We start from the raw sequence: 26395 nt of genomic DNA, 5'->3' as shown, positions 1-26395 counted from the left end.
TTTAGTGCAATATAAAAGTTTTTATTCAGTCCATGCATACCACATACATACCATGATTGATTCAGTAACATTCCATTTACTTAAATAAATTGGAGAACAAAAATATTTAGCAAACACCCTCCCTTCCGTCCACCTCATGCTATACTGCAGTATTGGACAGAATACAGTGGGACATGGAATGCCAGGAGAAACAGGTTTGTGCAGGATAGCAATAGGAACCCCCCTCTAAAACTAAAATTCCCTCCCTAATGGCGTTGTGGGTGAAGAAGGCAGCTCAGTGCCACTACCACCTTCTCATGGGCAACTAGGGACAGGCAATACATACTGGTCAGCTAGCAGTACCCATGAATAAAAACACATTGTACAGCCTTAACTGGTCAATCACTTCCAAAAATTGTGAGCATTGGCTCACCACTCCATAGCACAAATTCAGAGATTGTGTTGCCCCTTTCCATATTAAAAAACTTACTCTGTCCAAATTAACAGAGTGACCAGGTTTACAGAAGGACACAGACCCTGCACAGCTCCCAGCATGCTCCCCTCAAAACCCCTACCAAGGACTCTGAAGCAGAGTACACTAACTCTTGATTTTCTCTCTTCGGCCATTTCCCTAAAGGTCAAAAATCAAACATAGTCCAACAGGTTTATTTGAAATTGCCAGGTTTCGGAGCTCTGCTCCTTCCTCAGGCATGGCCATTTCAATTTCAAAAAAAAACCTGTTGGACTATAACCTGGCCTTGTTTCACTTTTGACCTTGTCCACCCCAGCATCCTCATTATTATAAACAGTCAACCTTCACATATCAACCAAAATGGTGATTCAGAGGCTAATGACCACCACTGCAGGGCCACTCTTGCCTTCTCACAGACCATCTATCAGAGGTTAATGGACAGCAGATTGCCTGGCTGATCATTCTTCCTGCCTCTGCACCCCCTCCTCCCCGTCATTCCACCCACTCTCGCCCAATCACATGCTGATCATACAAACTGCTGCTCTCATGCCACCTTCTGGCCAAAACAAGGAGTGAAACCCTGGTGCCTTGAGGTCAATGCAACTTGCCTGCACACCCATACACACTGGACAATTCTGAACTAATTGTAGTGTTTCAAATACACAACTTGGCTTTCTCAACTTCCAAACACATTCCCTTAAAATTAAGCTGGTGTACTGCAAACGTGTAGAATCTAGTCTGGCATTGTGGAATTAACTGAATTACCCCCCTATTTTATGGAGGCAGAAAGCACTTAGTTAACATTGAATAATTGGTTTATCATTTTTCCTTGTTGTGTCCAATATTTGGGCTCAGTTCATATACCAGAAGTACAAAGTTCAGTCCCCGGGCACTACAGGGTCATTTAACAGTGAGATAAGAAAGTACATTTTCATACAAATGTTAACTAAAACCTGGAACTCTTGCCACAATTTGGCAAAACAAAGGTCAATTAAGGAAGAGTATTAAGGGATACACAGCAAAGGCAGGTAAAGTCAAGTTAAGGTACAGACCAGCCATGATCTGCTAAAATGGCTCAAGGGACTAAATAGCCTTCTCTTATTATTGTGTTCCCAGCATGCAAAATGCTCTTCAAAAGGATAGGAATCTGGCAATGATGTCCAGACCTTCCTTTCACCTCCATGATCATTCTTGACAAATTCCTACTCTTAGTTTGTGTTCACAGCTGACCCAGAAGTGGCCTATAAACTGGGCTGGTATCCAGTATTTTTCACTTTCTGGCAAGATGTGGTAAGCCAGTACAGGGCAGGGTCATTCCTGCTCCATGTAACAAGTAAAAGAGGTGTATTAAAATATAAATATTAACATAAGCTCACCAGACAGAATGTGAGTCTCGTTTGGTTTGGGTGTTCATTCATGGCTAACATGAAAACATCCAAGCGTCGGATATCAATTTTCCACATGAACAAAATAACATCACCTTTATTCTGGGAACAGAACTAGAGAGTCCAGACCTGGATGAAAACAGTCACAGGACAAATATATTTAATTTCCATATTCCTGTCAACTGGGCCCGAGTATGCGATATTACATCCAGAACTCTTGTTTCAATGAGAAGTTCAGCAACTGGATTGAATGGATTGTCTGACTGCCCGTATTCAGAGAGACAGCACAACTTGGTAGGCCGCATCCTAAACCTGAAGGTCAACCTTCACATTCCACTTCAACACGCCCACTAACAAGGGCAACCTATACCCAAGAAACACAGAGATTTTTAAGATATGCCACTGTATTCATTTCTTCTTTCCTTGACAGGATTGTTTCATCTGGGAAGGATGGCACCTGCAAATACACTGATATTTTTCAGTTAGCAATTTGCCAGTGTAGTTACTGGCTATCGACAGCCACTGTTGGTTGCCCACATGGAGCCAATGTGGGGCAAGAGGTCAGTAAACAGTATTGAGAACACAGCCAACTCACCAGCTGACCTTGTCCATCACTGAGATTGTTCTCAGCTTCACAGGCTGATGGGTTGGATCATTAAAGTGACAAGAGATGACCAGGCTCCTGTATTACCGAAAGGCACCCATGCCTACATCTGGATAGTTTCAAGTTAATTTGCAAAATCCTATTCCTAAAATCACTGGATATTGATTGAGTGGGAAGTGCACCAAAGTGGTTACAGTGGACAGAAGTTGACCCTTCTAGGAGAACTGAAACATTTCTAATTCTGCTTAGGTGCTTCAGAGGCAGGTCCAACATTGGGTACATGTCAAAATATCTATTTGAACAAAGGAACTGCTGTGCACCTTTAACTGGAGCCAGACCTAATATAGCAGCAGCAACATCTCTACCACATGCCAAGGGGATATTTTTCAACCTCTCATTTTTTGTCTCTATTTAAAGCAACTGCTGGCATAAGGTTTGGTTGTGGGAATGATGCTCACTCTGTGGTTTTAAGTGACTTTTCTTCCTGAAAGATTTATTGGTTGACTGTTCAACGAGTGCTAATCTTACTTTTGCCTGAAGTCCAAATGTGAAATTCCAGTAAAATAAGGACAAGGCGGAAGGAGGTTGAAATAAAGGTGAAGAATCTCTGACAAATGTTTTCCTCCCAAATGCAGGACTATCCTAATGTGGCCGTCTCCAAGTTCAGCTTTGATCAGTGATGAGTCCATCACACACCTTGCTGAACACTTTCTATCAGCCAGGCCTGTCCCTGACAGGCTTCTTTGCCTGTTGTGATTTCCCTACTCAGTATTTTCAATGCACCTTCAGCACAAACCTGAACCAAGCCAACCCAAAGCTCCTAATCTACTCCTTAGTGTTGTGTTGTGCAATGACAGCCTGCGTTGCTAAAACCAGTTCACTCATGACACCAGCCAACAAGGGAATCAGTAAACTACTCCTGTAAACAGATAAAGACAACAGTCGGAGATAAATTTAATGGAGGTCTGCATTGATGACCATCTGGAAATTGGGAGATAAAACCATGGATCAGTGAAGTACCCATCCACAAGTACCACAGTAAAGTCCCGAACAGAGTCTACTGTTAGGCTTGTGGCTGACTGTAAATCAACAGCTCAAACTCAAGGTTTCATATCCAGCTCTGTTTGAAGTTGGCAAGTTAGAGTGGGGTTGGATGAGATGGCATCCAGTCCCAATGCCACTCTGTCGAGTTTCATGCAGAATCGAGGGTGGGATGTAGAGTAAGAGGGAGGAAAATTAATTTTGCCAAGTGTTTTTTTTTAAAAGTGGCAGGTGGGGAGCCTGCTGTATAAATTGCTGATTATTATCCAGGTGCCCTGAGGTTACTTTTTTTTCTCCATGAAATCAAACATTTCAATTTGATGTGGGTTGAAGCTCTGGCAAGGAAGCAGTCTCCTCCCCTCCTCCAGGTAGCTGGGTGTTCTACATTGCTTTCACTTTGATCTGCTTCATTTTCATCTGACGTTTCTCCAGTTTCTTCTGCTCCCGGCGAAGAGCAGCCTCCTGCAATGGGAGAACACACTAACACATCAGCTAGAGGGACAGAGGGGAAAGGAAAACCTGCAGCAAACCTCACACATCAGTGACTATCGAACCGAGGCTGAGAAGGGACACCAATAGTGACAGCAAAGTGATCAACTCTTCACTGTTAAAAATCACACAACACCAGGTTATAGTCCACCAGGTTTAATTGGAAGCACTAGCTTTCAGAGCACTGCTTCTTTATCAGGTTACACACAACTTTATCAGGCGCTCCAAAAACTAGTGTGCTTCCAATGAAACCTGTTGGACTACAACCTGGTGTTGTGTGATTTTTAACTTTGTCCACCCCAGTCCAACACCAGCTCCTCCACATCAGAACACCTCACCGCTCTTTGACATGACTGGCAAGTCACTGGTAAATACTGGCATAGCCAGCAACACACACATCCCATGAATGATGAACTTTCAAAATGTTACCAGTTACCAAGTTGTATGGATCCATAAATTATTCCTAAGAATGAATGAAATAAATCAGGTGGAGTAGACCTTTCAGCCCCCAGTCCCTTTGAATCAAAAAGGTCATAGCTGATTGGATTGCAACTTCAAGAGCCACCTAGTTTTCATAACCTTCCATCCCCTTGCTCAACAAGAATCTCTACTTCAGCCTTAAAAATATTCAAGAACTCTGCTCCCACCACCTTTTCAAGGAGATGGTTGCAAAGACTCTCAACCTCTCCCACAGAAACAATTTGATCCAATGTCAGTTTTAAAATGGGCACACCCTGATTTTTAAACTTGACCCCTAGGTTTTAGATTTTCCCAGAGGAAACATTCTCTTCACAACCATGCCGTCACGATCCTTCAGGATTTTAAATGTTGCCATCAAGTCACTAATTACTCAGCTAAACTCCAGCAGACACAGTACAAGCTTAACCTGTCCAGAAACGCACCATTTTAGGTGTAGTCCAATAAACCGCATTAACATCCTTCTTTTAAGGTGACCAATACAGTGCACAGTACTCCAGATGCGGTCTCACCAGTCCCCTCTATAAGTGAAGCATAACCTCCCTATTGTGTTCAATTCCCCTCCTGATAAATGGCAACATTCTATTAGCTTTCCGAATTGCTTGTGGGAGCTACATTCTAACTATTTGTGGTTCAAGTATCAGGATACCCAGATCCCTCTCCATACCACAGCAAACTTCCACCATTTAAATAAGACTCGCTTTTTGTTCTCTCCACCAAAAGTTGGCCACTTCACATTTTCCTGCATTATACCCAAATAATCACATTTTTTGTCCGCTCATTTAACCTTTTTTTTGTAACCTTCTGCCCTTTTCATAGCTTAGCTTCCAACCTATTTTTGTGTTGTCAACAGGTTTGGCAAACATATCTTCTGTCCCTTCATTAAATAATTTATGTAAATTGTGAACAGTTGAGGTTCCTGCAGCACATTTTGCCAACCTGAAAAAGACACATTTACACCACCACTGTGCTTTCTATTAGCCAGCCAGGCTTCTAGCCATGCCAACCTGCTATCCCCTACATTACAGATTATTAGGAAGAGTCAGGGCAGCATCAAATGTTAACTCTGCCTCGAACTGTATCTCAGTTGGGAGCACCTGACACCATCGCAGGGTATGCATTGCTACTCCCCATCTAAATCCAAGAACACAGTAACCCTGCTATAACAGACTTGCCCTATGCTTCAGTTGTACTTTCAGCAGGTTTCTCTCCTCCAATATACACACACACACTGAAGCAGCAAGCTCATGTCAAATACATTTTGGCTTTATGATGGGCAAACTGGTAAGAACCTTCAGATTAGGAAAGGTAGACTCATGACAGCACAGCAGGGTCTACAATTGACCAGGTTTCTGGTTCAAATCCTCTCTGTCTGGTGATGTCAGCCAGGAGCATCCAACTCAGCCACTTTGCTGTGAAGTGACAAGACAAAGGTATAAGGCCCATAAATGATGAGACAGAGACCACAGAAACTCACCCGAGATGGATTTGAATGAAGCTGTGAGAAACGAAAAGCAAAACGAGTGACTGACAAGGTTGGAGCAGGTCCAGAAGGATTTTGTACCTCAAGTCGGCGCTGTTTCTCAGGGTCCTCCTCATTCATGATCCTTTCTTTCTCTGCTCGCTTCTTCTCCTCCCTGCGTGTTTGCGCAGCTTCTTGACGTTGTGCATGCGTCATCTTTAGAAAGTTCTCCTCCACACGAGCACGATTCTTATCAGCTTTTATTTTACCCTGGATGAGGGGTGATGGTGGAATGAAAGAAAATCAAATACTTACTTACACACAGCACTTAGGAGCAAAGGAAACCTAAACCAAACAGACAACAGTTCAAGGCAGCAGTTCATCATCACCTTCTCAAAAGTAACTAGTGACAGGCAATAAATGCTGGCCCAGCCAGTGAATCCCTCCTCTCATAAACAAATAAAGAGAAGTGGAAGCGATGGTTGGAGAAGGAGGGGTCAAGGTAGTATAAAAGGAGGTGGAAGAGTACCTTTAATGTCAATTAAGTACATAATCGCTGTTAGATATTTATGGTCATTCTATCTTCGACAGGACAAGTGCAAATACATGTTTATCAACTTCAAAGTAAGCAGATTTGTTTGACAAAGTCATTGAGGGTTGAAGCATGTAAATGAAAGTGAGGGATTAACTAAGTGGTACTATACAACCTCAATGCTATTGTAAACAGCAGTCATGTGGGGAAGGGAGGGGAGGGAGAATGTGGTGGTGGAATCAGAGTGGATATGCAAGCGAGCGAACTACAAATTGGTCTCTCCAGCCTAACAGAATACTGGACGATTGTGAAAGTAACTAGTCTTGCTGGGGCAGTTGTGCATTGAGAACAATGAAGCAAAACACGTGAAATGTGCTCTCACCTCTCTATTCAGACGATACTTCTTTGCTTTGTCAATGCTGTGAATAACCATATTCATTAACGGTAACAAGGACTCCATATCCTTTGGAGAAGTGTTGCCGGTTCCAGGCACTGCGCAGAATAAACATGCATCAAGGTCTAACCTCGATCACAGTCAATCACTTTATACAGCCAGAAACAGCTTCATGGCTTAAAATATCCAAACTGGACGGACTTGATCTCAGGACTGGCCTGAATTTCCAGGACCTGCCGTTTGGCCCATCGCGTCCAAAGCTTTATCATCCATCAATACAATCTTTATTATTCAATTGTTCCCATTTTAATTTACAAGGTTGAAATGTCGATTTCTGGATGTAGAAGAGTCATAGTGGATGTGAAATGTTAACTCTGTTTCTCTCTCCACAGAAAGTGCCAGATCGGAGTTTGTATTTCTATTTCAGATTTCCAGCATCCTCAGTATTTTGCTTTTATTTTCCCCTTAACTGTAGACAGGCTGCACAAACATCTTCCCCAATAACTTACCATTAAATGTAAACAGGAGGGTCTTTTTAGTGTCAGGCAGCTTGAGGGGCTGACCCTCTCTAAACAAAAAGGGGAGGAAAAAAGAATTAAAGAGGCACAGAGGAAGCTTCCTCCTAACTGTATGAACAAGGGACACGCTGCTAAATATTCCACATTTAGTCAAACTATAAACATATAGTAACTAAAACATATAGTAACTAAAACATATTGATTTTAATTTAGTGCAGCAACAATTCATTACCCCTTTGCTTCTCCCACCAAAACTGAAAGGTTTGAGGCATTGTCACTAGTCGCAAACACAAGCTCTGCACCATGGCATTCCAGTGATTTTTATTTTCTGACCTCCCATTAGAAGTCAAGAGGATTTCTAGTCTTAAGAAAAAATGAAAAGTCATCAAGGCATGAATACAGATTTGGAGTTTACAATTTGAGCAGCCATGATGTTAAGAAGTGATGAAATAGGAACGGTGGGCTGAATGACCGATTCATGCTGTTGGTTTGTAGGATTAATGTAGCAGCAATCTAGACCAGGGTCCTCAGGGGCATGCTTGCTTCCTAAAGGTGTTATCGGCTCCAGATTTCACAGACAAACAGTAACATCCAGTCCTTCTCCCAAGACCGTGAGCCAAAATACAGATTAGTCAAATTGCCTGATAGCAGCACATCACCAGGAACCTGGATAACAGTTTCCAGGCTAAGTCAGGGATTCAGAAGCTCATGGTAGTCCCCCACTGCTGCCCCCAGACAGATTAGCTTACTATGGTTCACCCCCATCCCTGCACCCATCCCAAATTTCAAACTGGTTCAGAATGCCCCTGGACCCTCCACCAAGCGCTTTGAACATGTCAGCGTTGCTCCACCCACGTTGTGAGTGAACACACTTCCCTCCCCCCACCTCCCCCCCCCCCCCCCACCTCCTCACAATATTCCAGAATCAATTCCAAAATCCTTAAGAGTTCACATAAATAATTCATGCTGATCTCAGCAATACCTACTCTTGAATAATTTTAGCCCCAGAGAACTGGTCCGAGAAATGAACAGACTCAATCTTGTCAGCGTGGCTGGACAGGAAATGCACCATCTGGGATCAGCAAAAGAAACAACCAGATATTTGAACAGACAATAAGTTCTAGAAAATAGCTAAGAGACAGGACTCTTATGAAAAACTATCGCTGTATAAACTGAAGCATGGATTGACTGGCACAGAGGAGGCACTGACTACTAAGGTATCGGTCACACAATGAGTTGGATACTGCACTTTCACAACTGTAGCCTGAGCACAAAATTGTATTGTAATAGATTCAGTGGGGTGAACCATTTTGCTGTATAGAACGCTGCTATAAAAAAGACAGTTCCCAGTTTGCAATGACATAGCAAACAGAGAAAGGATAGAGCAATTGTGGGGAATCAGCTCACCAGATTAGGGCAGGACCCCCATTAACAGGTACATAGTGAGGGAGCTTTAATCTGCTTCTCAGCTGCATGGTACCTGCCCAGAAGTGTTTCAAACAAAAAGGAAAATGTATTTAATGTTGGAATTCTGAAATAAAAGCAGAAAATGTTGAAAATCCAGCTGGTACCTGGGGCAGCATAGGGCTCAGTGGTTAGCACTGCTGCCTCACAACGCCAGGGACCCAGGTTCAATTCCAGCCTCTGGCAACTGTCCATGTGGAGTTTGTGCATTCTCCTCCTTTATGTGTGGGTTTTCTCCGGGTGCTCCGGTTTCCTCCCACAATCCGAAAGATGTGCAGGTCAGGTGAATTGGCCATGCTAAGCTGCCCATAATGTTAGGTGCATTAGTCAGGGGTAAATATAGGATAGGGGAATGGGTCTGGGTGGGTTACTCTTTGGAAGATCAGTGTGGACTTGTTGGGCCGAAGGGCCTGTTTCCATACTGTTGGGAATCTAATCTAATCACACCTGTAAATTAAGCAGAGAATCTTTGTTGAATCCATACAAGTTCAGTACTTAACTCTCACACAATTTACCTGACAAAGGAGCAGCGCTCCAAAAGCTTTTGATATCAAATAGATCTGTTGGACGATAACCTGATGTTGTGAGACTTCTGACTTCACACACAATTCAATACACTCACCCTGTTGTCTAGGATACCTTCGGTTACCTCACCCATCTCAGACAGGATCGATAAGGAATCAGGAAGCCCAAATTTAATCCCTGACTTGGGCTTATCGCTGCAAAACTCACTCTAGAAGAGAAAGGAGAAGTGTGTTTAAAAGCTCTTTGACAAACAGCAATCACAATCACTCAGGTAACAATTGTAGGGCCAGAGGTTATTCTTGGAGTAAGTTTTTAGTCATTAACAGAACACAAATAAACACATCAATCAGGGAAGGGTTGATGGCAACCATTTTTCCTGCCATTGATGAAGTGTCAGTGTAAAAAGGGATATTAAATTTACTTTCTGATTGCCAGCAGTATTGATGTTATTTCAGAAAGTTTACATGTGCACAGTGCAGGTTAAGCTCAAACGTTAGGACCACAAAACCCAAGGCAATAATGGAGGTTGAACCAAGTTACCATAGCCATGCTCCCACTCTAATGGCTCTCAGTTCTGACTAATGGGTCACATCAAATGTTCAAGCTTTGAAATGGGATCCCAGTGGGATTACGTTTAGGAAGCACTCGGCTAGCGTCTATGTTTATCTGTTAACTATCTGTGCTTTCAGCAATAATTAAACGGCAATATTCTCAATGATTGCCATCCTTTCCTCCACAGGAAGATAACTGGATTTTCGACAATGTTAAACTTGTGATTTGCAGTAATATTAGGTTAGCCCTCTCGATTCCCTGCAGCAATTCAGTTAGGTTGTGGCTAATATACACCATAACTCCATTGTTGAGATAGGTGTAAGGGAGGAAAAGCATTACCCAACAAACATCTGTCAACGCTTGTGTCTTGAAAGCACTGAACTGTTAGTAATGGTGTACCAGTTACAATGATGAAATCTCAACTTCTGAAACATAAAATTTGTGCTAACTGCATCAGGGTTTAATACATCACATGGTGATGGCATACACTACCAGCCTGAATCCATGCATTCATGCCCGTTTACCAAATGCTATAAGCTATCCATCAAAAATTACAGCACTCAGGATGGTCTATTATTACGTACCAAATCCTGCATCTCCTTCTGCATCCGGACCATGGTCTTCCGTGATCCAATAGCAAACACATAGGTGTCCATGTCTTCCTCATTCATTGTCACTTTGATTTGCTACAGAGGGAATCAAAACAAAATCTCATTTCCACTAAGTTTGTTTTGTCTCACTTCTACTGCCGCCATAAGATAGACACATTCATATTGCAAAGCAATGGTAGGTGGGAGACAGGAAGACAGGTCAGCAAAGTAAGAGAGGCAGAGGGAATGAGACTGTGAAGTAAATTATATTGAACAGTGGAGCAGGCTTCAGGCTTACTCCTGCTCCACTGTGTTATCGTACGTACCACTTGATCACTGGCTGGCCTCATCATCCTTGCAAGTACGTTTAACAAATCCTGCCGCTTCAAAAACTAGAAAAGAAGTTACATGTGGTTACAATAGCAGGCAAACAAACTTTTCTCATCTGCAGGGAACCACATGTTGCACAGATGTGCTTTGTATACCTTCCCCATGATTGATTACTACCAATGTATTCTAGACTATGTCCATTTATGCTCTTCACCATTGCTTTTAGATTTTCATTCACAGGTTAACCAATTCCAGCTGCAATGCTAACCTAGTTTTCCTCACTAACTGTTGATACATTCAAGGTGGTGATATGGAGAGTACAGGGCCAATGTATTCAAATAAAGGGACAGGGTAAGCCAAATGAATCCAGCAATCCCTGGATTTTGACGATGTACAGGACTGGATAGAGAAAAAGGGAGGCTCATAGCAGATAGCAAGAGCTCACAACAACAGAAGCTCCAGAAGAGTATAGAACTTGAAATCAGTGAGGGGAATGAGATGCGCATAGGAATCAGGGAGAGGAGCTGCAATACGATTAAAGAAATAGCATAGACAGAGAGGACATTCTGGCAGTTTGAAAGTAGACAAAATTCCCAGGAACAGATTAAATGTATCCCAAGCGGCTGAGAGGCAAAAGCTTATGCTCGAAACATTGACTCTCCTGCTCCTTGGATGCTGCCTGATAGGATAGGCTGGATAGAGTGGGTCTATTTTCACTGGAGTCTAGGAGTTTGAGGAGTGATGTTATAGAGGTTTATAAAATCCTGAGGTGTATAGATAAGGTGAATAGTAAAGGTCTATTCCCTTGGGTGGGTGAGTTCAAAACTAGGCAGCGTATTTTTAAGGTGAGAGGAGAAAGATTTAAAAGGGACCTGAGCGACAACTTTTTCCACACAGGCTGGTTCATGTGTGACATGAGCTGCCAGAGGACGTGCGAGAGGCAGGTCCAGTTACAACATTTAAGACATTTGGAAGGTACATGAATATGAAAGGTTTTTTAGAGGGATATGGGCCAAAGGCAGGCAAGCGGGATTAGTTTTGGAAAACTTGATCAGCATAGACAATGGACCGAAGGGTCTGTTTCTGTGCTGTATGACCCTCTGCCCTGTGTATTTCCAATGTCTTGTGTTATTTCAGATAGCCAACATTTGTGGTTAGATTTAATCCTTTACCTCACTTCAAATAAATGCCTTTTGCCCTGAAGAACATTTCAATCAATGTGATCTTTCATATTTAAGAATATTTGATTTTAACTGAGTCCTTTATCTGTGGTTTATAATTTCTCAGTCCATCTGATAAAACCACAAATTCAGAGCAAGTGCACTGATTGACATTGAGTCCACCTTCCCCAGATGTTCTTCATGCCGATGATAATCAAATTTGAAGTCAAGTAGAACAAAAGAATACTTAACATGTGAATTGTGGAAATCCAAAGAACAGTGTATTCACTTTGTTCACAACTTAAATCCCTGATCTCGAGGCCTTAAAGGTTAGATTCAAGCAGGTTCCCATACCTTTAGCTGAATGAGCATTCCCTCACAGCACACGCGCCCCGAGCACCACAAGTTGTAGATATGTTCATTTTCCTGGGTCAGTTTCCCTGTGCTGATGGGTTCTTTATTGATCCCATCATCGCCTGCAAGCAAATAAAATCTCATCAGTTGCTATACTTTGCAACAAACACTCCCAGCTTCCCATCCATTCCAGCAGAGGGAACTGTTAATGGAAAACCATTCAAACATTGGCCTATTATCACTCTAACCAATCAAAACCACTGCCTATTCAAAGTGCATCTACTGATTTGTCATTCTACCAAGTGCAGTACTGATCCACAGTGTTTGGACGGATCCAATCTGAATATCACTAAGCTACTGTCTTGCTTAGAAAATTTCATTTGATGCCTGCTGCCCTGGCTGAGGAAGGCCTAGGAAAAAGAAAAGACCACTGTGGTGACTGCTCCTGGTCATCGTTAAATGGTCAGCTTGGTTCAGTTCCTGAATCCTCGAGATGTGGAGCCTGGGCCCTCCTGTGTTACAGGACACTGCGCTGCACAGTTGCTCACCTGAAAGTGGTGGTGACACCTGCAGAGCTTCACAGGACAAGCACTAGCACTGTGGCCACTGATCAGCTCACCGACAACAGAACAAAACCCTGAGCAAACAGCTTGTCATTCAGGCACTCACCAACAAGGGAAAAGTTAGTCTCCAGCAGTTCTTTGTGAGAGTTGAACCATGCAGTAGCCAGCCTGCTGTTTTTGTTTTTGCCTATGATGTAGTTCATGATGTAAGCCAACAGGCCTGTCACCATCAGAATCTCCATGTAGTAGCTTTCCCAGCTGTTCTGCAGATGATGCGGGACCTAACCGAGGTCAGGAGGACAACAAACAGAAATGTGAACTGGTGTATGAAAGACAATACACTCAACTCAATTGCAATAATCTGCAGGATCCCAGCACCAACCCCAAACCCTTGGAAATACATTCGTACCTCAGCATCACCTTCAGCTCTGACTCCTGGGATCTCTGTTCTGTGTCTTATGTTCTGTTCTCTAACCAAAAGACCGCGGCAGCAACCTTGGTGTTGCTAGGTAACGTGCAACTCAAGCCAGCCAAAATTCTGCCCTTGTGCATTTTCTACACAGGACTTTTTTTTAAGTGATGTACTTGAAGGCCAGTGACATCGAGCTGTTTTTGTCCCCCACAAGGAAACTGCAGTGTCAGGAATTGGCGGCCTAGCTGGGATCAGCTACAAATGTGGTTTGGGATGCCTCCCAGCTAATACACCATGTTCCTTTACCAAACTGCAATTTCCCTGTGGGTCACTCAATTACTAGCAGAGACAACATGTGGTGTGATTGTCTCTGGGTACTTACATTAACAATTTTAATCGGATCTTTGCTTCTGCTGGAAGGTCTGTCCACCTCCTCGTAGCCTTCAAATTCTTCATCATCAAATGGCTCTCCTTCTGCATCTCCTTCCTGTTTCGTTAAAAAATGGTATTTTCAGAGAAAAACCCATTTACCACAAAGTTTAATTTTCCCTTTTTTGTCATTTGTGCAAATGGGGCTGAAAACGAGGTTTTTGGGTTTATAGCATAGACCCATTAGATTATTATGGTGTTTAATTTTACTCAAATAAAATTACTGTATTGTTAATAAACTTAAATATTTTGTTTGAATGAAAAACTGATGCTGAAAATTGATTATTTGCAAACTCTGGAATTGGTTATTCAAAAAATCTGGTTAGGCACCATTGGGTCAATTGCAGTTTTTAAAATTACCGTGTTGTAAATACAGAGGTAGAAAGGCTGATTTAGTTCAGCTGTCTGTTTCTGTCAACTAAGCAAGAGTGAGGACTGCAGATGCTGGCGATCAGAGTCAAGATTAGAGTGGTGCTGGAAAAGCACAGCAGGTCAGGCAGCATCCGAGGAGCAGGAAAATCGACGTTTTAGGCAAAAGCCCTTCATCAGGAATGAGCTCAGGATGCTGCTTGACCTGCTTTGCTTTTCCAGCACAACTCTAATCTTGACCCTTGTCTGTTTTCGGTGTCATCTTTACAATGTTGTTTCTGCCACCGGCTGGGCGGAAATGTTGCCACATGAATGAACACAAATCTACATTCATTCATAAGTCATACTTTATGAAGAAAAGTGCTAATCTAAATTCTTTACCCTATAACTACCTGCTTAGTTTTTCTTTTCACTCTGTCTTTCGTTCATTTCATCATGGTAGCGTTTAGTGCCAACGGAATTGCTCATTTCACTATGTGCATACCAACAAGCTATTAAATCTGGTTCCTTTGAGGGGAGTGAGTGAATGGAGATGTAAGAGAGTGATATCATAGTCAAATCCATTGCCCATCTCACCTGTTAAACAGCTGTGGGCTACTAGATAGTGATGCGTAGTCACAATCTGGCTCATTTTTCTGGGTCCAGATATGCAGGGTCAGCGTCATACCCTAACTGCTTGATGTTGGTATGTTGGATCAATACAAAGCAAAACTGGCTTTGCACCGCTTCAGCTTCTAATTCAAGGCAAGCTTATGAAGAACCAACTTTGCCTAGATTGCTGGGAACGCAGGTATTTCATATGTTTGATGGAGAGGTAATGCTCTCCCTACATTATCCTGGTAGATGAGGAACAGTGCGACTGGCCACTTCCAGGATGCTTTAAAAAATCCGCTGTGCTGTTCCCACATCTCTCGGTGCTGGGAGTCAGCTTCAGTTTTGAGAACTTATAGTGATAGATTTCCATAAGAGCAATTGGAGTTGACACCAATCAGCTACTTAATGGTGGAATAGGCTGTGACCAAATGGCCAGCTCATCCCTCACTTCAGGATCAGCCAATAAATTGAACAATGCTTTTTCATTACCACAGCAGCACTAATATTGTAAACAAATCATCAATTCATGCAGCAGCTTGGGTGGGAAAGGAAGCACTGGCTCAGTATGGAATTGGATAAGGGTAAGAGGAATTGGAACCGCATATTGTAATCAAATATGGTGTATATCAACTATAACTGGGAAAAAAAAATCAAGTTACTACAAAGTTTTGCACTGACAATAACAAACAAAACTCGGAAAATAGTCCTCATTGACCAAAACAGAACTTCAGAACTTAAAGCAATTATTAAAATATAATTACAGCCTGGCCAGAAAAGTTAATGAAATCACTGGGTGGGAAGGATCAGAGAGAGAGAATTGTATTAATTAGAGACAGCACTAGAACACAGGACTTAAATAGTGAAGTGGTCCTTAAAGACGCTCCTTTGCATTAGATAGTGGAAGGATTGATCACATTACTGAGACTGCTATAGAGTGAAGCTAAGACTTTGTTCAAATAAGAGCTCAAGCCTTTTCAGATTATTACGGATAATGATGGGCAAATAATATGATTGTTTTCACTCCACTACATACTGGTATCGAGAGACTGGTTTCAGTATCAGAAATAAAAAGGGCAGGAGCAACTCCTTTCTGCAATTTGGCAAAAATACAGAAGCTGGTGTTGAAAGTTCTCATGAACCCTTTACAGAATTTGATGATTGGTCAAAAACGAGGAACATTAAGCATTTAGGGATGTGGAGAGTAGGATTAGACATCAAGTGACTGATGTGGTGGAGAACACTCTGACTCTCCAACATTTGCCGTTCTCACTTTCTCCACGTTGGTGAATGGAAAGGCATGCATGTGTTCTGGAACATAATATTACCACAGCCTTTCCTGTTACAATGAACAGGCAGCAAAGCACTGTGTGAAAGAGGAACAAGAGGAACTTTGAGTTGCTCAACCAGTCAAAAAAATCATGGCTGACTTCATGTTAACCTCAATTCTACATTTCTGCAAAAGAGAAAAAACAGAGTGTTTGTGTTTTGGATCTTCAGCACCCACCGTTCTTCATTAAATTCTGCATTCCAACATACTATTAATAATCTACCATCCGGTTGGTACTCAAAAATCTATCCCTGCCTTAAAAATATCTAAAGATTCTGCATCCACTGTCTTTTGGGGAAGAGAATTCCAAATGCTCTCAATCCTCAGGAGAAATTGTTGCATTATTTTTCTTACAGGGGCAATCTCTTATTTTTTAACTGTGACTGGTAGTTCTAGATTCTCCCACAATAAGAAATATCTTTTCCACATACGCTCGAATAAGTTCCCTCAGGATCTTACATGGATCAATGCTGTATATTGTAGAACAGCAAAAACCTTGGTTCAATATTTCTGCATGCAAAAAAGAAATATAGGCACTTCTCGGCAGTCCCAGGGTGTGTCACTTACTCCTGCCACATCTGAGTCCTCAAAGTCTTCCTGGTTTTCATCTTGATCCTCCACTTCTACGGTTGCCTCTTCCTCATCATCTTGAACAGTAGTGACCTTCTGAAGAGTTTCCTGGGGTACATCCTCACTTGTGTCTTCAAACTCTGCAAAGTCATTGTCATCATAATCAGCAATGTCATCGGTGTCCTCAAAGTCTTCAAACTTGCCAGCTGCAAGCCCACAGCTCAGCAAGAGATGAAACAGAAGGTAAAACTGCATGATGCTTCAGTCTGAAAGAAAACAAAGCTTCAGAACACAACAGCAAAAAAAATGCATGCAACACAGCAGGTTCTTAAGTGTACTGTAAGATCAGTCTTTCAATGATGGTATCAATGATCCACATCACCATGTTAGCCACCTCAATTCTACTTCCCCATTGCACTTGTGTAACAACAAGTTGTCGATCTCAGTTGATATTTTCTATTGGCTGTAAGTCACATGATTAGTTTTGGGTAGGGTGCAAACAATCAGAAATCCATTTGCCTTTATGTGACACTATTCCTCAGTGGCTGAGTTCTAAGCTTAAGTTTGTACCCACAGGATGAAATCAATCAACATTCTCACACGCTGAATGCTGGAAAAAGTGTGATCCAAGCTACAGATCTTGCAACATCTTTGAGGGACTGTTTTTATTGAGCTCAAAGGAAAGCTCAGTCTGCCGCTAACCTGTGAACTCAGTACTGTTTATGCTCATCTGACCTGTAGCTAGCTTTGCTCAAGATGTCCCAATGCCTTGAAAACAAAAATCTTGATCTTCAAATTCTTCTACCATCTCATATTCTGGTATACCTGCAGAGCCTGTGGATTTTGATTCTTTGCACACACCCCTTAGTGAACAAATATTCACAATTCAGCAAGCAACCTGATGCTGCACACAAGGTTATCACTTCATGCAGATACCTTATGGTTGCATCAGGTGGAGGCAGTTCACATTCAAGACAGAAAACAAGGTATGTCACGAATGTCCCATCCAGGAGAAAATCCTAACGAAGCACACGTTCAAATTAATTAACCAAATGACTAAAAATGCACCTCAATGAACATGCCCATCTTCAGCAGCAATGTTAGCCTTCATCACTGATAATCAAGATTAACAACCTCAAAGATCACACGACACCAGGTTATAGTCCAACAGGCGGGTCGTGGTTGGTCGCGGGCTCTGAAAGTGTGTGCATGTGAGAACATCTTTGCTTCAAGTTATGAGCACGAGGTCAACAGCATCTGAGGTTTGATTAGATCAGATTAGATTCCATACAGTTTCAAATAAAGCTGTTGGACTATAACCTGGTGTCGAGTGATTATTGACTTTGTCCACCCCAGTCCAACACTGACAGCTACACATCAAGATTAACAATGCCACTGTCAAAGGAGTGATGAGGCCTGATGGGGATGGAAAGAAAGGGAGATTACTCTTTGTTGTGAAGAAAGTCAAGCAGGGATTTAATAACACTGTGCAAGGTTTTGATAAAGTAAATAAAGGAACTGCTTCCACTTGTAGAAGGATTGCTAAACAGAGAACAGAAAACTGAGATTAGTAGCAAAATAACTACCATCGAAAGAAGAAAATGTAAGCAGTGGGCTGTGATTTGAAATGCACTACCTAGAAGAGCAGAACAAGCCTATTGTGCAATAACTTTCAATAAGGAACTAAATGCAATTTGAAAAGGAAGTCTACAGGACTATTGGGGAAAGAGCAGATGAGTGGAACAAATTAAACAGCTCCTCTGAAGAACCAGCATTAGCATCATAAACCAGATCGTACGATCCGAAAGACATTTAAAGTGGGCAATGGACACTTTCAGAAACCTTGCAGGACAATATTTAAGACTTGTGAAAACTTGCTTTGGAGTTTGGGCCAATGCCACAAGGTAAAATATGGATTCACTTGGAAACGTATACTGTGTATTGTACGGTTTAAATTAAAGAAAAACTGCTGCTGTTGACTAGTGTTTGGCTTGAAACAGAACCAACATTTACGAACAGTAACTCACTTGAAGGTTTTGAGACATTGGAGCTTCACTATCTCTGGACCAGAGGGGCCAGCTTCAAGCCCCCACCAGGACTTGCCAGCCACAGGAGTGTTGGTGACTTGGTTTAACAGGCTGAAAACCAGCCCGCACTTTCTTCCAACAATTCCCCAAAGAGAAAAGTGTGTGCATGTGAGAACAGAGATGAAAAGAACTTGAAACATTTTTGCTTCAAGATATGATCACTGGGTCAACAGCATCGGAGGTTGGATCGCCCATTCAGCCACATCATCTGTTTCCAGTTCTCACCAGATTATTCCAACTGTAAAAATGCTGCTGGTGGAGAGCGGTATTTCATTGACTTCACTGCCCATCAGAAGCTGACAGGTGCTGCCTTGACATGACCTAACAGGACACTAACAAAACTCAGGGCTCCTCGGTCAATAATAGGAGCAGCAATTCAGTCTTGCTCTGCCCTCAGAATTCTCCTGCATATAAACTAAGCTGGAGGTGTTTTCAATAACAATGATGTCCTTATATTTGCCTATTATTTCAACTGGAAGAACACAGAAAATGGTTGAATGTTCTCCATGTGATAAATCCATCAGTTTATCACTCAGTACAGCATTCATCAAATGGCATCAAGTAAAGAACAAATGGCAACAATCCAAAAATGGCAGCAGCATTTGGGAACAGCCTAACCAAAACAATACTCTCAATAATCGTTCAATTGTGGAACACAAGGGTTAAAGTATTGTCATCACCACAGCCACATCCCTCCCCTTCACACACATCCACCCACCCAACCTTCGTAACCACCAATTCTGTACAGGGAAGGAAATCTGCCGTCCTTACCTGGTGTGGTATACACCTGACTCCAGGCTCTCAGCAATGTGGCAGAATCTTAACTGCTTTCTGGGCAATTAGAATCAGGCAAGAAATGCTGATCTGGCCAATAGTGCTGACATAAATGAATAAAATAGGCTTTAAAAGCCATTGGTTTAACTTGGACTGTGTCAACAGCACGTCTCAGTTCACCAAAATAAACCCAGGAATATGCTGACTGACTGGCCGTGACAGTTGATTACATACACAAATACTTAACGGCAGGCATGATCCAGAACAGGAAAGAGCCTTAGTCCAAGAGCTCATATGGAATTCCTCCAAGTTGTCCTGGCTAGCCTCCTGGAAAAGGCTGTACCATGCCTCTCTTCCTATTGTCCTTCTATTTCTTTCCATCTCCAAAATATATTATTAAGCTCAACCCAAACTGACTTGTTACCTGAGCACTCCAGTCAACTGGGATAAGGAATGCCAAAGTGAAGACATTTTCATCTCAGTCCTAAACATCACCCCTTAACTTGAGACCATAACCATCTGATTATGGATTATTCAACTAGGAGAACTATTTGCTGGGCATATACCTGATCAAGGCACCTATGAATGCAAGTGTTTCTGGTTTCGTTCCTCAAAAGTCTAGCTTTAGTTGTTTGTAGGGTCTTGTCTAAAGGACTAACAACAAATAATTTTTTTGCATCACCATTTAATATCTTGGAAGTTTGCATCAAATTATTGTTTTAGCTTCCAAATTCCAAGGAATGTAATGTTCTGATCATCCACTGTGACTTAAACCTGGAACCTAACATTCAGGGAGAGAATGCAGTGAGTATTTACAAGGCTAATTAGCATATCCTTTTTTATGTTTGCTGTTCACAATACCCAAGGTGTGATTTAAACAACCGTTTGTACAGCTACAATATAATTTCTACCCCCAGCTGTTTCAAACCTCACACTTGCCTACACTGAAGGGAGTTTGGCTCCTCCTTAGTGAAGATTGGTTTCGGAACAGGGAAAGGCCTAGATGGTAAGGGTGACATTTGTGTTAGTACTAAACTATAGACCTACAATAAAACCTTCTAAATCTCAGTCTCTTGCTGCTTAATTCAACAAGTGGATAATGGTCAAAAGGGATGAGCTTCTGAAGCAGTGCATTGAAACATTAATGAGGGATTGAGCTCTCTTAGATGTAGTATCATGTAAATAGGTAGGGCTTACTAACCCTGTAGCGGAGCCTTTGGAGAATAGTGCCTACAATACGGCAGAGTTTCACATTAAGATTGAACATGAAATAATTAATTCTGAAACTCTGGTCTTAAACCTGAAAAGGCGACATTATGAAGGTATGAAGGAGAAACTGGCTATGGTGGACTGGTATTACCATCGACGACCTGAAGTTGATAAGCAACGGCTAGTATTTAACATATTACTATATAATTCACTCCAGATACACATTCTTCCAAGGCACAACGGGAAGGGTGAATGAATTGTGGCAAACTAAATAAGCTAAAGATTGCACTACACGAAAGGGTGGCTCAGAGTAATGCCAGAAAAAGCAGTAAGATTGGGAGCAATTTGGAACCCAACAAAGAAGAACCACGAAACTGATAAAAAGGAATGATTTGGAGGTGCTTGTATTGGACTGGGGTGGACAAAGTTAAAAATCACACAACACCAGGTTAGAGTCCAACAGGTTTAATTGCAGGCACTAGCTTTTGCTTACTCCACAACCACCTGATGGAGGAGCAACGCTCCAAAAGCTAGTGCTTCCAATTAAACCTGTTGGACTCTAACCTGGTGTTGTGTGATTTTTAACTTTATAAAGAGGAAAACAGTGCAAGGACCCAAAAACATAAAGGCGGTTGATACAAGATTCCTTAGGAATGTAAAAACGGAAAGCTTAGCGAGAGCAAATATGGGTCCACTACAGGTGGAGACAGGAGAATTTATTGCGGGGTACATGGAAATGTTAGACAGAACTAAACAATTCGTCAAGAGGTCAGACAGCATCCGAGGAACAGGAAAGTCAATGTTTCAGGTCGAAACCTTTTGTCAGGACCCAGATGTTAAACTGAGCTTCAAATCTGTGCTGTTTAATATATTATCCAGATTATATGAGCCTTAAACCCCTGACTGCATGTGATCAAATGTCTGGAATTCTCTATCCCAGAGTTTTCTGGAGGCTAGACCACTAAAGTTATTTAAAGAGAAGATAGATAAGCTTTTAAAATATCAGGGAGTTGAGGACTATGATGAGCTGGCACAGAAGTAGAATCGACGCTTGGGGCAAATCAGCCATGGTCTTGCTGAATGGACAAGCATGTGGAGCAAATAGCCTACACTGCTCTTAGTTCTTTTGTAATCCTGTACTGGTTAATCTCCATTAGTTCCATGACACCAATACATTAAATTCAAGACCCTGTCTCTCCACAGATCTCTCCATTTCATCATCACACCCTGCCCTCTTCTCCAACAAGTTCTTCACAAACTTCATTCAATCACCGACATTGCAACCCCAATCAGGCAATGCATCCCAACGACACCCAACACCCACTACCCGAACGCCACCCGCCACCCCGATACCCAACACCCGCCACCCCAACACCCGCCACTCCAACGACACCCAACACCCGCTACCCGAACGCCACCCGCCACCCCAACAACACCCGCCACCCCAACAACACCCGCCACCCCAACAACACCCAACACCCGCTACCCGAACGCCACCCTGATACCCAATACCCGCCACCCCAACAACACCCGCCACTCCAACGACACCTAACACCCACTACCCGACCGACACCCCGCCACCCCGATACCCAACACCCGCTACCCGCCACCCCAACGACCCCCAACACCCGCCACCCCAACGACCCCCAACACCCGCCACCCCAACGACCCCCAACACCCGCCACCCCAACGACTCCCAACACCCGCCACCCCAACGACCCCCAACACCCGCCACCCCAACTATCCCCAACACCCGCCACCCAACTATCCCCAACACCCGCCACCCAACTATCCCCAACACCCGCTACCCAACTATCCCCAACACCCGACACCCCCAATGACCCCAACACCCGCCACCCCAACTATCCCCAACACCCGCCACCCCAACTATCCCCAACACCTGCCACCCCAACTATCCCCAACACCCACCACACCAATGATATCCAACACCCACCACCCCAATGAATCCAACACCTGTCATCCCAAATGCATCCAACAACTGCCATGCTCATGCAAGGTGAAGGCATTTATGGCAATTTCTTTAGTTTGCAGGAAACCTCAAGCAATAATTGAGCTGAATCTGCCTGCGCACTGCAGCCAATGTAACATGAGAATTATTTCAATTTGTCACTTGGTGTTATTTAATCTTTGCTTCCTCGTTTACCATGTCTTAGATTTGCTTTTAAACCATACGAGGTGTGAGGATAGAAAGGGAAGCAAATCCTTCTCTCCAGATGTCACAACCTATGCTCTACCTCACATACCAAATATCTGAGGTTGAGAATCAATCAATTCCATCAAATTACTCAATGGTCTGTTGGAGTTTTCATGCCCAACAGGTCTTCATGACCCTGCACCTTTGCTCTTTTGTTTGAGAAAGTAGTACAGATATTTCTTTTTCTGACAAGTGCTTATGTAAAAGGCCAACAAAATGGTTTTCTATTGTGTCTGAACACAAGTTCAGGTGGTATACATTTAGATTGGAAATGTTTTTCTCTGGAGCAGTGCTACTAGTTGGCTATAAAACTGACCTTAAGAGGGATACTAAAAGTGTTGTTAACACACACCAACCAGCTCAAACTAAATCACTATATGACAGAGAGGCCTGTCAAGATAGTGTCTTGTGAAGACAGAATCACTCAATAATTTACAAATCATCTCAATGATGTGGATAAAGGAGCCAAATACTCAATTTGCTGATGACATAACAAATAAAAGATTAAACTATTAAACGGACAATAAGGGGTCCTCAAAGGATATTGACAAGTTAAGTGAATGTGCAAACATTTGGGCACATGGAGTATAATGTAGGAAAATGTGAACTCGTCCACTTTAGCAGGAAACAAGTAAAAAACAGCATATTATTTAAAGAGAGAGAGAGATTGCATACTCCAGAGGTAGAGAGGAAACTTGGTATCCTACATCACGCGTCACAAAAAGAGTGTGCAGGTACAGCAAATGCTCAAGACAATAAATGGAATGTGGTCATTTATTGCAAGAGGAATGGAATATGGAACGAGAGGTGTTTTGCTACAGTTACACAGGGCATTGGTGAGACTATAAATGGTATATTGCAGACATCTTTGTGTCTCATTATTGAAGGATACTTATGCCTTATAAGCAGATTCAAGAAGGTTCTCTCAATTGATTACTGGGATAGAGCTGGAGGTTATCCTTAAGGTTTGTACAGGTGGGGTCTGCAACCAATGGAATTTAGAACAGATTATCTTATTCATTCGTATAAGATCCTAATGAGACTTGACAGAATGGATCTAGAAAGGATACTTCCTCGTATAACAGGAAATAGAACTACACAAAGACAGTTGAAATTAATCGATTTTAAGGTGGAGATAAGGAGAAATTATTCCTCTGAAATGAGGGGTAGGCAAAAACGTGAAGCTGTAGACACAATCAGATCTTACGAAAAAGTACAGAAGGCTCAATAGGCCGAATGGCCTCTCCTGCTCCTAATTTTTATCATTTACAGGAGAGATTCTCCCTTCACCATCAAGGGCAGATTGTAGTAATCCAGAGAGTAGCATGCAAAAACTGTTTAGAGGAGTCCAGCTCGGATTTAGCAACTGGCCTCCTACTTTCTAACTGCCATTCACTATGCTTGAGATTAGACTGGGAGACACAAACCTTTGAAGGTGCATTGGACAGTATTCCGAAACAAGCGATTTGCCAAGTGTGGTCCATTCCTAATGAAGGACTTTTGCCCGAAACATCAATTTTCCTGCTCCTCGGATGCTGCCTGACCTGCTGTGCTTTTCCAGCACCACTCTAATCTAGACTCTGGTTTACAGCCTCTGCAGTCCTTGTTTTTACCTACTGGAAAGCATATGCCTGTAAAGGGACATGTTCCCCTAGCTTAATTGGTGGCACCACTAATCCAAATGTTTAATTTTGAAATATCCATGGTGGTGTTATCACAGTGCTACAGAGAGTAGTGAGTGGAATACAAAGCAAAGCAAAGTGCTGGGATAACTCAGCACCATTTGTGGACTTAGGAAGGCCCAATGCCCTGGGATGCCATGGGAGGAGAGGATTTCCTATCCCATCCAATTCTACAGTTGACCTGGGATGACAGGGGCTGGGCACACTGGTTTGAACAAATTCCAACATTTAACTCCCTCAATTCTGCAATCCAACAGTGGTACAAAATTAGCTGAACTTGCTCATAAAAAAAGCATTTGACATAATTAAAAACAAGTTAACAAAGCTTCTTTTCCAAGAAGAACGAAAGGATCCCCCTACACTGCAAAAAGATGCTATTCGGCCCATCGAGTCTGCATCAACGGTCAAGAAAGCATCCTACAGCTCGACTGAAACATTAAGTTTTTACAATGGCTAACCCATGAGTCGGCACATACCATAGAAGACAATTTTGTTTTCCATGGCTAATCAGCCTAACCTGTACAGCTTTGTACTGTATGAGGAAACAGGAGCACCTAGAGGAAACCCATGAAGACACTGAGAAGGTGCAAACTCCACACACACAGTTGCCCAAGGTTGGAATCAAACCCAGATCCTTCGCGCTGTGAGGCAGCAATGCCAACCAGTTTGCCACATTGTCAACCTTCAAAGGTTTGAGGCAGTTCAACAAGGAGGTCACTGCTAGGTTCGACTTTATGTTGAAATTCTCAGAAGACAACCAGAAAACTCCTAAATCAATAAATGTATCTACATTGGCTGATCACATAACAATGAAAAAGGAATCAGGCAGAGGGGAGAGGGAGGATCGGCAAAGGGATAAGCTCAGTTGAACGAAGAATGTAACTAGAGAAAGCGGGGTGGGGTGGGGGGAGAGAGCGGGGGTGGGTGGGGAGAGAGCGCGTGGGGGGGTGGGGGGAGAGAGCGGAGGGGGTGGGGGGAGAGAGAGCGCGCGGGGGGGTGGGGGGAGAGCGTGGGGGGGGTGGGGAGGGAGCGGCGGGGGGTGGGGGGAGAGAGCACCCGGGGGGGTGGGGGGGGGTGGGGAGGGGAGCGGGGGGGTGGGGGGAGAGCGCGGGGGGGGGGTGGGGAGGGAGCGCGGGGGGGGTGGGGGGAGGGAGCGGGGGGGGGTGGGGAGAGAGAGCGGGGGGGTGGGGGGGGGAGCGGGGGGGTGGGGGGGGGAGCGGGGGGGGGTGGGGGGAGAGCGCGGGGGGGGGAGCGCGGGGGGGGTGGGGGGGGGAGCGGGGGGGGAGAGCGGGGGGGGTGGGGGGAGAGAGCGGGGGGGGTGGGGGGGGAGCGGGGGGGGGTGGTGGGAGAGAGCGGGGGGGGTGGGGGGGAGAGAGCGGGGGGTGGGGGGGGAGAGCGGGGGGGGTGGGGGGAGAGAGCGGGGGGGGGTGGGGGGGGGGGAGCGGGGGGGGGGTGGGGGGAGAGAGCGGGGGGGGTGGGGGGGAGAGAGCGGGGGGGGTGGGGGGAGAGCGCGGGGGGGGGTGGGGGGAGAGAGCGGGGGGGGGAGGTGGGGGGAGAGAGCGGGGGGGGTGGGGGGAGAGAGCGGGGGGGGTGGGGGGAGAGCACGGGGGGGTGGGGGGGGGAGAGCACGGGGGGGTGGGGGGGGAGAGCGGGGGGGGGTGGGGGGGAGAGAGCGGGGGGGGGTGGGGGGAGAGAGCGGGGGGGGGTGGGGGGAGAGCGCGGGGGGGGGGGGTGGGGGGAGAGCGCGGGGGGGGGGGTGGGGGGAGAGAGCGCGCGGGGGGGTGGGGGGAGAGCGCGGGGGGGGGTGGGGGGAGAGCGGGGGGGGGTGGGGAGAGA

At 44.0% G+C, this 26395-nt stretch overlaps 1 protein-coding gene across 3 annotated transcripts; it reads right to left on the bottom strand.

Annotated features, from left to right (window-relative positions):
* LOC140465511 (PAT complex subunit CCDC47-like) lies at positions 1-25056 on the bottom strand. 3 transcript variants are annotated; one of them, XM_072561048.1, is made up of 13 exons: positions 25036-25056; positions 16590-16858; positions 13686-13790; positions 12998-13172; positions 12329-12450; positions 10811-10876; positions 10479-10580; positions 9440-9550; positions 8340-8425; positions 7345-7403; positions 6824-6933; positions 6012-6179; positions 1-3943 (listed from the first exon to the last, which is right to left on the bottom strand). In XM_072561048.1, exons 2-13 carry the CDS (start codon positions 16845-16847, stop codon positions 3863-3865), a joined length of 1443 nt encoding a protein of 480 aa, XP_072417149.1. In that variant the 5' UTR covers positions 16848-16858; positions 25036-25056; the 3' UTR covers positions 1-3862. The 3 variants fall into 3 exon arrangements, with proteins under 3 accessions (XP_072417149.1, XP_072417150.1, XP_072417151.1); XM_072561049.1 differs by lacking the exon at positions 25036-25056 and adding an exon at positions 19451-19479; XM_072561050.1 differs by lacking the exon at positions 25036-25056 and adding an exon at positions 18620-18645.
* Between the last annotated feature and the right edge of the window lie 1339 nt (positions 25057-26395).

The sequence above is a fragment of the Chiloscyllium punctatum genome, chromosome 42 (genome assembly GCF_047496795.1).
Source record: "Chiloscyllium punctatum isolate Juve2018m chromosome 42, sChiPun1.3, whole genome shotgun sequence".
Taxonomy (NCBI): Eukaryota; Metazoa; Chordata; class Chondrichthyes; order Orectolobiformes; family Hemiscylliidae; genus Chiloscyllium; species Chiloscyllium punctatum.
The sequence above is the reverse complement of the archived record's forward strand: the minus strand, read 5'-3'. Positions and strand labels throughout refer to the sequence as shown.